Below are 14997 nucleotides of genomic sequence, written 5' to 3' on the forward strand. Positions count from 1 at the left end.
GTCCTTAAATTGTCACTTAAGAAATGTGCAGATGGCCCCTATACACTTAAACTTCATGTTCATGTTGGTTTGTTTACTGCTGAGTGAGAAAACAATGTTGCACAAGTTAATCATGTGGGGACCCCCCAAAATAATTTGGGGACCCCCCTGGGTGTCCCGACCAACAGGTTGAGAACCACTGTTCTAGTATATCCAGACAGCACAAGAGAATATTGTGAACCCATGTGTCTGTGTGCACGGGCAGGTTGTGTATCTGTCAGTACAGTATGACTGTTGACTGCGGCTGTTCAGACCTGTGCCGAAGCTCTCCTCTCCACACAGAGAACAGCGGCCAGAGTCCAATAGGTTCCCAAAGTACCTCCAACCGGTAGGAGTCTCATAGAGCGCCACCTTCAGGGCCTTGGCCACCCTGCAGACAGAAATACAGACAGACAGACAGACAGACAGACAGACAGACAGACAGACAGACAGACAGACAGACAGACAGACAGACAGACAGACAGACAGACAGACAGAAAGAATGAGAGAGATAATGTTACAGATAGACATCATGGTTGTCAATGTTATAATGTCATTGTTTCAGCAACACAATTGAAGGGTTCGCAGGTAACATTCCCTATAATCAGTAACATGGGGGTGATAATATGGTTATCAAATATGGTTTTATTGAAATGCAATCAAAGCCTAGAGCATATGAAGCAAACGTCGGGTGTATATGGTGTCCAGTGTTATTGGTGCCCCAGTGCGGCTGCAGAGTTCACTGCAGAATTAAGTGATTGTGACTGTGATTGTCATTACAATTTTATCTGTAATCCACAACATTGTGACTGTTAATTCCTTGTGCCAATAAATTGTGTTTTTTATCAGCAGTTGCCAGTTAAGCTTATCAAAGAATAATACAATGTTGTTTGATCTGTGTTTGCCATACTAGCAATGTGTGAGTGATAATTCTGTGTATCAAATATAATTCTATTCACTGCTCTTTCATGGGCAGAGAGGGAGAGGGCTCAAGATTGCACTGGGGATAACGACTTGCTCAGTCTTTTCTTAAAGGCAATGGTATCTGGCATGGTGATTGGTGTAAGGCCCAAATCCTCCCATGCATAATGGAACAGGTAGTTGTCCCAATATAGCAAAATTTGTATGGAATGCCCCTTAAATTGGTTATTAATGGATAGCCTTGTAAAAATAATAAAGAAACCTTGAACAAAAAAGAAATGGCTAGCACGTTATTAGCCAAACTTGTACAGTGTCATTGAATATTACTTGCACACCCTCATCAGGAACACCACAATACGTCATTAACACCGACATGGAACTCTGAGAAAACACAGCCAACAGTTTTACCACCACCATCAAACTATTGTTTCTCCTGTGACTCCGAACAGTATAGGACTCACATCCAGTCCTTCCCAGCTTCAACAGAGGGAGACGGTTACAAACTGACCTTTGAAGTAAAGCAAACCAAATGGTAGAGGCCCAGCGTGAGCTGCCAACAGCTCATCCAATATCTTAATAAGGCAAAGGCAGCAGGAACAACGTGAGTTAACCTTTCAGCTGATGTTTGCTTTGAATCTGAGCCATGCACTCACACACAGGAAGCCTGGACCTGGAATATGGTGTGTGTGTGTGTGTGTGTGTGTGTGTGTGTGTGTGTGTGTGTGTGTGTGTGTGTGTGTGTGTGTGTGTGTGTGTGTGTGTGTGTGTGTGTGTACATGCGTGTGTCCCAGAGAGGGAGCAAAGAGAGAGCAACGTGTAGGAGTTAAAGAGAGGAGTGTAGAGCATAGAGTGGGCAGTCGAGAGGTAAAGGAATAATAAGAGTGAGATGGGTTAATAAAAACGAAGACTCACTATTAAGATCACAGAGTTGGAGTGAACAGACCGAAACACATCATCACATAACAGATTTATGGCTCGCGAGTATACTATGTTGATACCTGATGATAAGATAAGACACATTATTTATCATTGCAGGCATACAATGATATTATGTTTGGTAACTCAGAGACCATAAGCAATAGGAGAACAAGATAAAAACAAGATAGCTAAACAAGATAAATATGATGAGGTAGTATATATAATAAATACATAAAGATATTTATTATATGTTTATGAAAAGAGTGGAAAGTGAAGCTGGCTGGACCTTTGTTCAGGTCAGGATGAGGATCCAGGATGTGTGGCTGCTTATTCTGATATTTTGTGGTCTGTTAAGGAGGAATTAAGGAGGAATTCCAAGTGGCTAATCCAAGGTTGTTAAAGGGATATTTTACTTTCAAATAAAATGAACATTAAAATAAAAATAGAAATAAATGAATAAAGTAATGGAAAAATCACACCCCCTCACGCATTAGAACGTCCTTCTAATGCGTGAGGGCTGTGGTTTTTCCATTACTGAGCCAATTAGCCAAAGCAAAGCTAAAGTCAACAAATAGCATCCAGATATACAGTGTGATATACAGATATACAAGTGTTTTTTGTGCTGCAGGTTGGACAGGGCTGCATGAAGAACGATTGGCATGGCATCCTCTGTAGATCTGTTCCCTCGATAAGCAAACTGCTGACTTGAAAACTGGTGTTAGGGCAACTAACAACAGTCGTGGTAACAAATAGTTAACAAACAGTCATAATAGTGATGGTGGTGGATTTAAGACAGGTGGCGAAGATATTTAGTGCAGAGGGAAAACAGGGGCCTGGTAAAGACCGCTGGGGGACTCAGATGAACTAACTATATAGGGTTTAAGTTGTTAAAGATGCTGGTGAACAACACCCCTGCAATTGGTCGCTTCACTGACTTCAGTGTGAGTCCTAACACCCTGTCTTGTCCTGCTGCTTTGGTGATAGGGGTGGGCGATATGGAAAAATACAATATCACGATATTCTTCTAAGCCGTATCACGATACATGATCTTATCACGATTCTTTTTCACATTGGTTTTTATGCTTATTTTTCAAGTTACTTAACAGTACAACCACCCACAAGGTAATAAAAACTGAAAGAAAAATGAATAACAGACCATTTAGACCTCAAAGTGGGGTCCAGGGAGTCAGGGACTTGTATCACAATATATATAAAGCATAGCGTAAGTTTATGCAGGGCATGGGAGTCAAGTCGCCGCCAGTCTGAGTGTCAGTTGTCAGTCAGCTCTGTTCTCATACCTCATTAACATATCTGCTGGTCATTATGTCACATGACTGCCATACTCCAATCAGAGCTCTCAATCAGTAGGGAAGGCTCCTTTAAATAGAGCTTGCTTTCCCTACCAATGCTTGGTTCCGAAGCTTCGGAATCATTTGCTGCTTGCTGCTGCGGCTGCTCTACTCTCTGGTTCTGCTCGAAAGCTTGGTGATACCATATGGTTCTGCTTTAGATACTGCTTACTGCCGTGCTGCTTCAATAGCAATGCTAGCCTGCTTTTATATCTGTTATCACTATGCTACTGCTAACAGTATTATGCCTAATGTTAACTACAGCTATCATGATGCACTACTTCATTAGTTCTCATTTACGTGTTTACTACTACTCATAACTTGAACAAGGTCTCATCTAAAATGTATTACTAGCATGCTTGCTTCTCAGAAGAGAAAACATTTCAACAGTATAGCATATGCTAACAGTGGTAGTAGTGGAAGCTTCAAATTGTTTGTAGCAAATAAGCTAACAGCATGCTTTGCTCTACAGTGCACCCCGAACCATGATGGCATTGGCTGTGATTTGTGCTGCCTAGAACAGTATGTGAACTGTTGTTCCTGCCCAGCTTCCAGTGCTGTTTGTCTCCAGCAGATGCCACACTGGGTTTCTTAAATCTTTAATCGCAGGGCTACACTCTGCAAACACCAGCTAGTTCGGCAGCTAATCCAACATGTTGGCCGGTGTGGCCATACTCCCTTCAGATGCATGGCTCCATGCAGGGATTCCCATCCTGCTTTAAACGGGTGTAGCCTATGCTATTATTGATATCATGCATGGATGATATTCTGATGCTATTGCTCACTTCTAATATATGCCTCTTTTCCCAACATTGCTGCTAATCATATACTAATGCTACTTTTACTCTGCAGGCAGGTTGGAACTACTGAGTATATTTGTGTATTAAGATTAATGCTTTGCTCATTCAGGAATCATGTCAAGTGTTTACAGGAGTAGCACTGCCCCTTTAAGGGCAGAGCATAAGGGGAGGTGGCTGCGTCTGGGCCTGTTTGGCCATGCAGAAGCCTGAGTCCGAGTGTTTGTTGGGGACCTGTCCTTGAGGAGTGGTTCAGCTAGTATTCGGTAAGAGTCTTGAATCAAATATTGATGCTTAGATAATTCAGTGGTACAGCATTTCAAGATGTTAGAAGTTTTATGGAGGGGGTTTAAATGTTTAATGGTTAACATATGCCTTTCATGGGTGTAAGAACTTGTTACCATGAGAGAGATTGTCATGTGCTACAGTTGAATTAGTCCATATTCAACTAACTGCCACTACTTGGAGTAAAGTAGGTGAGATTGCGGCATTCAAGCGAGGATCAAACACGCTCACTCTCACACTTGCTTAAGTATGGAAATGAAGGTTCTTGCACAGGTGATTATTTGGCTTTATAAACACCATAGTTAATGTCCTATGTGGTGGAATGGTGGAAAGTTGATAAGGGAGGTTGTTAAATGGGCAATGCATCATGGGTAGTGTAGTCTATGTACTGCTACCATACACATTCACACTGTTCTCAGTCTAGCAGTGTTGCCAGGTCTGCCATTATAAGCAACTGTCTTGTTTCCCCATAACTTCTAGTTGTGGGTTGTTTTGTTCGGGCTTGTTCTGAAGTAAAGTTGCTTATTTGGCTTGCTTTCAACATCCTTCCAACATGCTTCCTGTTAGAATCAGCCTAGTCTGTGTGCAGAGTGGGTTAATTCCCTTTTTGAGCCACATGAGGTCAAGCAGCTACTGTGTGTGTGTAGTGTGGGGAGAGTTGAAGACTTGTTAGAAGGTTGCATGGGAAAAGTACAGTTGCATGATGGTACAGTTCTACTAAAAGGAGATCCTAGGAAGCTCTCCCTATTTACTCAGGAACCTTTGAGAGAGAGGTTTGAGTGAGAGGAATATTCCAGCATGGTGAGAGGCTTGTTCACTGCTAAATGCTAATGTTAGCGCATTTGGAACCTTTGAGTTGTATAGAGTAAGAGGATACATTCCAGCATGGGGAGAGGCTTGTTCACTGCTAAATGCTAATGTTTGAGGCTAATGCTAGTAACTCAGGGGTTGTCATTGTCTCATGCTACAACGCTAGCATGGCAACACTGGGATAGCCATGTGAAAAGCTTGTTCACTGCTAAATGCTTATGTTAGCGGCTAACGCTAATGTCTTGTGCTACAAACGCTAGCATGATAACACTTAAGTGGCCATGTGAAATGGATAAACTGAGTTGATTATTGTATCTATGCACAGCCAGTACATGCTGAACGTTGTTCGGAACAGCGTTAAACACTTGTTCTGTAATTTTGCACACTGAAAGGCTCTTCAGTGTAAAAACTATTTACTGCAGGCTGGCTGTTGCTTTGACTCTACCATTTCTCTGTATGCTCAACTTATGCTCATGCTAAAGCTGCTACATGTCTGTTGCTAACAACATGTTTCATTTCCAGGCTTCTTTCTTTATCAGTCGTGCTGCTATCTCGGATGCTACAATGATCACATAATTGTGCTAATGGCTTGTTGCTGCTGCTTCAGTCAGATACTATCATGTGTCCTATAATTTCAGCTATTGCTAGCTCCACTCAACCTGCTGCTGCCTGCTAGCATAACTGCTAATAATTACAGCTAATGCTACTGCTAGTTAATGCTGACATCATGTTTAACTTTACAACTCATGCTAAAGCTGATACATGTCGGTTGCTAACATCATGTTATCATTACAGCTCCATGCCGGAGCTGCGGCATGCCCACTGCTACGGCCTCAGGTTTTATCATTGCAGCTTCAGGCTAAAGCTGCTACATGTTCTGCTAAATTGTGTTTTTCTTTATAGCTTCTTGCTGAGGCTGCTACATGTCTGCTGCTAACATCATGTTTAACTTTTCAGCTTCATACTGGAGCTGCTGCAGCATTTCATTGCAGCGTTGTACTGCAGTGCTGCGTGCTTTCTGCTAACATGTTTATCTTTATAGTTCGTCCACTACTGTATAATACCATGAGGCCAGTCAGGAGCCGGTCGGCACTGCAGAGGGCATTGCTACTACAGCTTCAGCTAACGCTACTTCTGCTGCAACCATGAGCCCGCCTGCCTGCATGCTGCCTGTACTCCCGCCTGCCTGCACGCTGCCTGCCCGCCTGCTGCACACCCGCCCGCCTGCCTGCTGCGCGCCCGCCCCCTGCTGGCCCGCCTGCTTGCACGCTACAGATTCGGCAGACGGGAGTGGCTGCCTGCCTGTTTCATGAGCGACATCCATGTGTCGGGAATGGGATGATCGAGGATTCTGGATCGAGGATGCTCACCTGGACCTCCTCCCGAGCCATGAAAGGCAGGTCATTCGTTAATCAAACTGCATCTTCATCTAAAGGCATAATTATATGGCTGATAAGTCAGATGTATTATATAGATTGCATGGTTGTATTATAATTAATTATAATTATAATAATGATCGTTGCAACAAGGCTCAAGATGATTCTAAGTATATTCAAGTCTCTGCAGCACCTTATGATGGTATGAGTTAATTGATATTCAGCCGGGTAGTGCAACAAGGCAATCCAGTCTACGTTCTCAACTAATACTTCTTTTTATCCTCCATTTCATGGTATCTGCGTGGCCTCTGGCGAGGCAAGCTGTATCAAGCGACTTCCTCTTACTATACCCCTTGTGCACAAACTGGTGGCTCACTTAAGGCAGGGGTGTTTCGGTGCATATGTTGATTGTTACTAGAAACAGTTTTCTTCTCTGCTTTCTACGGGTTTCTCAGGTGTGGGGAATTTACCTCTAATACAGATCGCTTTGATCCTCTTCACGACCTTAGCATGGCAAATATCACGGTCGATTCTCACATGTATTCAATATTTCTCAAGCACTCTAAAACAGACAAGGAAGGGACAAGTAATTATTTCTCAAACTAAAACCATGTTTTGTCCTCTGTCCTCCATGGTCCGGTACCTGCAAAAGCGTCCCCTGGCGAGGCAAGACGAGCCCCTGTTCCTGACGGACAAGGGGAAGTCAATGTCAAGGGCATGGTTTACGGCCAGACTCCGTCTCCTCTGCAAAAGATGCGGGATGCCTCCAGAGCTGTACACGTCCCACTCGTTCCGCATCGGCGCAGCTACATCAGCAGCCACCCTGGTCCCAGCTTCAACACTCAAAGTCATGGGCCGCTGGTCGTCAACAGCGTTCCAACGTTACATTCGCCCAGGGACAGCGGACATTCTGGCGGCCCAAAAAGCCATGGGCGCGATGGAATGAGGAGTCGGTCTATCCGAAGCAACAAGGTGGTGGCACGGGCAGCGCAGCTGGTAGGGATTAGGCTACTCCATGCAGGTTGATGTCCAATAAACATAGGTAACTTTAATTAGCTCACTCCCCTTAAGCGCGGTGCACAGCTCAGTAAAGTAAATTAAAAGTAAAAGTAAATTAAAATAATAATATATGCAATAATAAATAATAAAATACAAATAATTATCAATCATGCAATTAAATTAATCCAAGGCCAGCAGGGGAGCTTCCCGGCTCGAATGGCCTTTCTTTAAGAACATCTGCTTCTTAAAATAGGCTAATCATTCAAGAATAGGCGAAGCTTCGCAGCTACACAGAATAGGTACATTTTCACTATCCATAGAATGATCTCTCTTTAAGATGCAGCTGTATCTTTTTTGCATAAGTTAAATAAATTCAACGTAGAGATCGCAGCCAGCGGCTGTTCACATAGTTACTGCTAAGCGTTAGGATGGCTTCTTTGTGGTAAAGACTCTGCAGTCTTTTTGCTTTAATCATATAGAAGTCTGCAGTGGCGCTCTGCTGCTTCACATAACCAGAGTCTGACTGACACAGGTTTTATGTGGCGTTGGGTTCCGTGTTTTGGGGGGTTTTAAAGCGCTCTCTGGTTGGCCGAGCCCTGCCAAGACAGAGAGCAAGCTCATTAGTTTTGGGGGGTATTGCTGCGTTCCCTGATTTTGCTTAGCATGCTCAGAAATGCCTGCACAAAATTCAGGGAGCATCTCCGATCGCGGAGCCCTTCAAACGCCAAGTTTAACTGTATTCCATTTATGCAATAAATGGTTAAATATCCTTGCCAATATCTTGCCGAGTCTATCTGTTCATTATGTTATTAATTGTTATATTCTTGACGTGAATGTTCCTGCCTAAAATAAAGCATAGCGTAAGTTTATGCAGGGCATGGGAGTCAAGTCGCCGCCAGTCTGAGTGTCAGTTGTCAGTCAGCTCTGTTCTCATACCTCATTAACATATCTGCTGGTCATTATGTCACATGACTGCCATACTCCAATCAGAGCTCTCAATCAGTAGGGAAGGCTCCTTTAAATAGAGCTTGCTTTCCCTACCAATGCTTGGTTCCGAAGCTTCGGAATCATTTGCTGCTTGCTTCCTCCTCCACCCCAGCCTCCACCTTTGCATGATCACTCTGGCTAAGCTCAAATACTTGTGATTGTCTGATTAAGTTACATGTCAATGTGGTTAAGCAAGTACTGTGATCTTGTCTAAGTTTCATGTCATGTTAAGCTCATACTGTGATTTTGTCTGAGTTCATGTCAATGTTGTTAAGCTCAATACTGTGATTTGACTATGTTACATGTCACGGTTATTGCTATTTGCTATTCTATCCCTATGGGGGGTATTGCTGCGTTCCCTGATTTTGCTTAGCATGCTCAGAAATGCCTGCACAAAATTCAGGGAGCATCTCCGATCGCGGAGCCCTTCAAACGCCAAGTTTAACTGTATTCCATTTATGCAATAAATGGTTAAATATCCTTGCCAATATCTTGCCGAGTCTATCTGTTCATTATGTTATTAATTGTTATATTCTTGACGTGAATGTTCCTGCCTAAACTGATATCTCTGAAAATGCATATCATGGAGATATTGTATCGTCTCAACGATATTTATCACCATATCCCTCACCCCTATTTGGTGATGTCTGTTTTTATCAGAGCGCATCTCACCTGGTGGCGCTGTAGGACAAGCACATGCTCCTCCTGGGTCAGTCAGTGTCATTTCAGCTCTCACTCTGCCGTTTTGGTTATCCAAGCGTGCGAAGAACTAGTTCAGGGTGTCAGAGAGTGCAGCGTCATGGCAGATTTGTGAGGTGCTATGCACTCTTGTAGTGTAGTCTGTTCTCCACATGCTGCTTGCTGGGTTGTTGTGTTCAAAGTGCCCCTCAATGTGCTGCTTGTAACTACACTCTTGTGTGTAAACAGAATTTTGGGTCCGCGATGCCAATCCCAATTTTGGAGAGTCCTAACCATGCACTGATTACCGATGTTTTTGCCGATATTTTGTCAAAAAGTTGTAAAATTAAAAAAATAACAAATCGATTAGATTAAAGTTTGTATTTGAGAACATAAAATGTATACACAAAACATTTATAAAGGGAAAGAAACCAATAACTTTTTAACCACTTAAGCCCATTTCAAAATGTTTCAGACCTATTTGCCTATTATGGGATACCTAAAATAGGGAGTCCAGGTTGAAAGTGGTTAACAATCGTGACACATCAGCTGCACAAATCAAGTCAAATACTGGCCGATATGCAGGTATGGGTCTGCCACTAGCTCTAGCTCTCTAATGGCCCTCTTCAATACTTTCAGGGCTCTCCTGGAGGCCAGCATCACCTGGCCTGAATGCAGCATCTCATACCCTGAGCAGAGACTGCACATCCAACCATGGTTTTTGGTTAGGAATACACCTTGATGGTTTTGGTGGGTAGTACTCTTGTCAGTACACAGGATGTCTGTGTAGGCCAAGACAGATGAGGTCTGCCCCCTGAGAGAACACTTCTCAGTCAGTGTTTTCAAAAAATCACACCCAATGTGAAGTGAGCGGTGGTCGTGCTTGCATAATGTCTTCAGACTAGGATTTAAATCTAGGATGTACAATACATGCTATGCTACACACACACGTTTTGCTATGACAAAACGCTGAGAGAAATGGCTACAGACACACACCCAGCCACTCTATGGAGCGGTTTACCACCGCTCAAAAACAGTTCAACAGCCGTGAGCTCCAACAAATCACATTAAAGAGCTGCCTTGATAAACACAGTTTCCCAAGACTCGGCTAATGAGCCGCCGGTCAAGACATCCAGCCAACACAACTATGTGTTGCTCTTGGAAACAGCACGCAGCTTACAAAACAACACACAACAGCTCACAGCTTGGTGGCCTACATGCAGAACTGTGTCCAGTCCACCTCTGAGGATTCTTCTGTGGGAATCCTCTGGGAATTGGGAAGCATATATTCTGGCTAGCTGTGTGTTGTTGTGGGTGGGTGGGTGGGGTGGGGTGGGACGGGCTGCAAGGCAGTTGTGGGCAGGGGCGTCACACCAAATTCTGGGCCCTGGGTACAAGGATTCACCCCCCATGAATGTTAACTATTGAAAAATAGCAGATATACAAGCTCACAGCGTGGAGTGCCGCGCTGCGAGCTCGTATATCTGCTATTTTTTTTAAATCGTGAAAATGTGTGCAAGAAACCTTTGTCAAGGACCCCCAAGATGAGATGTATTTGGCCACGGACCCCGATCTCAAAATATTTAGTTCCAGGGACCCCCAGAAGCAAAATTTGAGTTAGAAATGTTCGCTTAAAAAAATACATATATTCAAAGATGTTCACACATTTTCACAACTTTTCAAAAATAGCAGATCTACAAGCTTGCAGCGCGGCACTCGGTGCCGCGCTGTGAGCTTGTATATCTGCTATTTTTCAATAGATAAAGTTATTAGGGCCCCTCCACCTTGGGCCCTAGTAACTCAGTCCCACTTTCCAACCCCTTGTGACGCCCCTGGTTGTGGGTGTGGCTACCCACCCATGCATAAACATGGCACAAACATCACACAACGCATGCCGTGCTGTGCTGTGATACAGCTGTTTACTTGAGGATGGGATGGAAGACCAAATAAGAGTGAAGCCTCTTAATTCCCCTCTGGGGAAGTAAGAGATGGAACAGGAAGCCTGGCATTCCGACAAGAAAACGGAAACTCTGACCCGCTGACTGGCAGTTGATGTTTTATACAGTGTAATCATAGCCAACACAAGCACCGAACCTGAGACCCCCCGCATGATTTCAAACAATGGCGCAGAAATATCAGGACATGGTTATCGAATAGCATCACAATAAGAACATACAGTAAGTGCTTTTCCAGAGCTTAACCATTTAACCCTACATACTTTGTTGACCAGCGTCCCACAGATGCCCTGTGAGCTTGTAGATCAGCTATTGTCCCTGAATATTTGCCTATTTTTGCAGAATGTCTGCCTATTACCAAGAATAGGGACGCTAAGGGTTCAAGTGGTTAACAACGGGTGCGTGTCGATATTTCAACATAACATTTGTTCTACGTCCCAGTATTTCGACGCGGGTGAATGTTAACCTGGTGAAATGCTAACCTGCCGACGCTGGTGACCCTACCGTCTAAGTAATGACACGTAGATATAGCGAGATTTAATCGTTAACAACGGTACACAACCAGGGCCGTAGCGCGCCTAATCGGCGCTCTAGGCGAGCTCTCTCGAATGCGCCCCCCCACTCCCGCGCGCGCTTTGCGCGCGCGCGATTTTTGCGGGTTTTGCCGTGAATTTGGTCGGTTTTGGGCTGGTTTGGGTCCACTCCCTCCATTTCGGCGCCCCCTTGGCGCCCCCTCTAGGCTGGCGCTCTAGGCGACCGCCTAGTCCGCCTATAGCTAAAAACGGCCCTGGAACCGTACACTTTATTTGCAGTGGTTGTCACTCAAGAGTCTCACATATGAGCATGCATGATGCATGGCACACACCTAGTTTTTCTGCTCAGATTTAAAATGAAAAGAACAGGTTGCATTAGAGACACTCGGGCTCTCAGAAAATGCTCATATGAAAAACTGGAAGGTATGACAGCAACAAGAGATAATCATGTAGTATAACAACTTATTTAAAAATATTTATAATGGTTTGATACTGTAGTAACCACAGTATCAAACCATTATAAATATTTTGACAGTGATATTAGAAAACAGATGTCAGTCACACCATTTCTGGAATCTCCTTCCTCGTTCAGAGAGCACTTAGATTGTGTTGGCAGGACATGCTACTCAAGCATGTGTGCATACACTCATACAGTACGTACAGATGCAGTATAACCACACACACACGCTCGTCGCTCACGCGGACGCGCACGAGAGATAGAGCGCACACGCATAATATACGCACACCTTTCCCCAGCCAATCCCAGTGGACATTGTCTTTCTCTGCAGGCCCTGCCAGCAGAAAGGAATCTTGGCAGTTGGTGTCTGTCTAGAAACCTCGGGACTAAGGAATATACTTGGAAAACTCCTATTTAGGTTGCAGTTCCCAAGAGCAGCAGTGTCAGCAGGAGCCAGGAACTTATCCAGCGCTAGTTTCTACAGTTTGACATTTCTACAGTTTTCTCACCCTAGTAAGGTGATGTGATTTGTGCAGTGCGGGCATGAGCCGTCAAGTTGCTTTAGTATGTTGCTTTTCAATGTACAGGCTAAATACAGACTGTCAGTCACTGTGGAGACACCGTTACCCTATACCACTAGCTTTCTTATTTTTTTACTGAGATTTATTTTTGTAGGCTACATGTCATGCTTATTTATTTCTGATAGACAGTGAGAGAGATAGACAGGAAAGGTGGGAGAGAGGGGGAGGATTACATGCAGTAGAAAGAGCCTGCGGTGGGATTGGAACTGGGGTCAGCTGTGAGGACGACAATCACCTTATTGTTATGTGCTCTCACTTGGTGATCCACTGGAGGGCGCAGTTCCCTAGAACTGCTTTCCAAACAGTGTTAGTTTCGTTGACTAAAACTATGACGAAAAATGTTCGTCGACTACCTTTTTTCATTGACGAAAACTAAATAAAAACTAAGCTATGATGACTAAAACTGAAACTAAATATATTGACAATTTCATCAACAAATAAAACTTCAGGTCAAAAAGCAGAATGAAATACATCCAGATAAAAAAAGATTGGAATTACAACCACGCACCAATAGAACAGGTGTCATGACCTGTATTGATTTAGTTTCTTTCCTTTTTTTCTCAATGGCCATAGGTGAAACATCTTAGCTCAAGGTTATCCCCCAGTATGTTTAAAGCATTGGGTGGACCCATGCATTGGAATACAGAACATGTACACACAGTGTTCATTTCACTACAAGGAGTGTATAAATGGAACCAAATGGACCGGTGGTAACACTGGGAATTTACTGTGTAGAATACCTCTGGGGGCTTTTCTACTTCTAGTCTGAATGTAATGAGATGGGGATGTAAGAGATGGAGAGAGCGTTGGTCCGTGCTGTGAATGTTCAACATGCTTCGTCCTCAACTAGAGAGAAGGGCAGACGAGACGTTTCATAGCAGGTGTTGGCCTCAAAGACCACTCTCCTTGCGTCTTCAAATTAAAGTTTATAATTGTGCACGCACATGCACGCACGCCACGCACGCACGCCACGCCACGCCACGCACGCACGCACGCACGCCACGCACGCACGCACGCACGCACGCACGCACGCACGCACGCACGCACGCACGCACACACACACACACACACACACACACACACACACACACACACACACACACACACACACACACACACACACACAGTAAATCCTAAGGGGTACATCACATTACACCTCAGTAACCTCAGCTCAGTGCATCAAGGATGCGAAATGCTGAAAGCTATATTGGCCCTGGCCCGATACTGTAGCCTACCATAGTAGGTTCCACTACCCTGATCTCCCCTCAACCTCCCTCTTAACAGCACTCACCCCCTGGCCTGGACTCAAGAGGCTCTGGGCTGGTATTCAGTGAACAGTGAGCAGTGAGCTCTAAGAGATGGCGTTTGTTCATTGTGCACATCTATGACACAAAAACACTACAATCAGTCAGCTGGAGAATAAAGTGCAATCATTATAAAAATGTATTATAATTTACACCAGGTTACAACACTTGCAGGCTGCCATCAGTCAAGACAGGAGCTTGTTGGTGCTAATATTTTCAGTTCTTCGTCCCAGCACAAAGAGTGACCCAGCCAATGTCCTCTAGTTCTCCCCACGTCCTCCCACCACCCCTGGAGTGGTCAAAGGAGAGGCAGATGTTTCCTTTCCCAAAATCTCCCTCCCTCCCACCTTCTCTTCCTCTGACCCCTCCTTCCCTCCCTCCCTCCATCAGCCTGTGGCTGCCCTTGCAGCTTTTCCGGCTTGTGGAAAAGCCTGGTGACGCAAGGTTACCTTGCAGAGAGTCCTTGCCTACACACGCATACACACACACACACAAACGCACGCGCGCGCACGCACACACGCACGCACGCAGCCACACACGCACGCACGCAGCCACACACGCACGCACGCAGCCACACACGCGTGCACACACACAGGGTTATTATGACACACACAGAAAAACAAGCAGCAGACATGCACATAAATTACACATTTCTCCCTGTCAAACCAGGAAAATTAGTTTTTGTGTCTGTCTGTCTGTCTGTCTGTCTGTCTGTCTGGTCTTCAGTTTCCTGAACAACATGCTCATACACACGCGCACGCAAACATGCGCGCGCACACTCTCTCTATCACTTTCTCTTTCTATTCTGCCTTCCCAACACACATGCACACAGTTGTCAGATTTATCTAAGGTTTATACTCCACTTTGACTGGCTCCACATAAACACAGAGAGCAGGGCAGTGGCTTAGTCTAAACACTCAGTCTGAGTGCGCGCACACACACACACACACACACACACACACACACACACACACACACACACACACACACACACACACACACACACACACACACACACACACACACACA

At 44.5% G+C, this 14997-nt stretch overlaps 1 protein-coding gene across 1 annotated transcript in view; it reads right to left on the reverse strand.

Annotated features, from left to right (window-relative positions):
* Nucleotides 1–14997, reverse strand: part of pgm5 (phosphoglucomutase 5) — a 46708-nt gene that overhangs the window by 21598 nt on the left and 10113 nt on the right. Inside the window, exon 7 of the mRNA XM_080738926.1 lies at nucleotides 294–409. Within this exon, the coding sequence (XP_080595052.1) occupies nucleotides 294–409 (116 nt within the window). The remainder of the gene's footprint in view (nucleotides 1–293; nucleotides 410–14997) is intronic.

The sequence above is a fragment of the Nannobrachium achirus genome, assembly GCF_963921795.1.
Source record: "Nannobrachium achirus genome assembly, chromosome: 12".
Lineage (NCBI taxonomy): Eukaryota > Metazoa > Chordata > Actinopteri > Myctophiformes > Myctophidae > Nannobrachium > Nannobrachium achirus.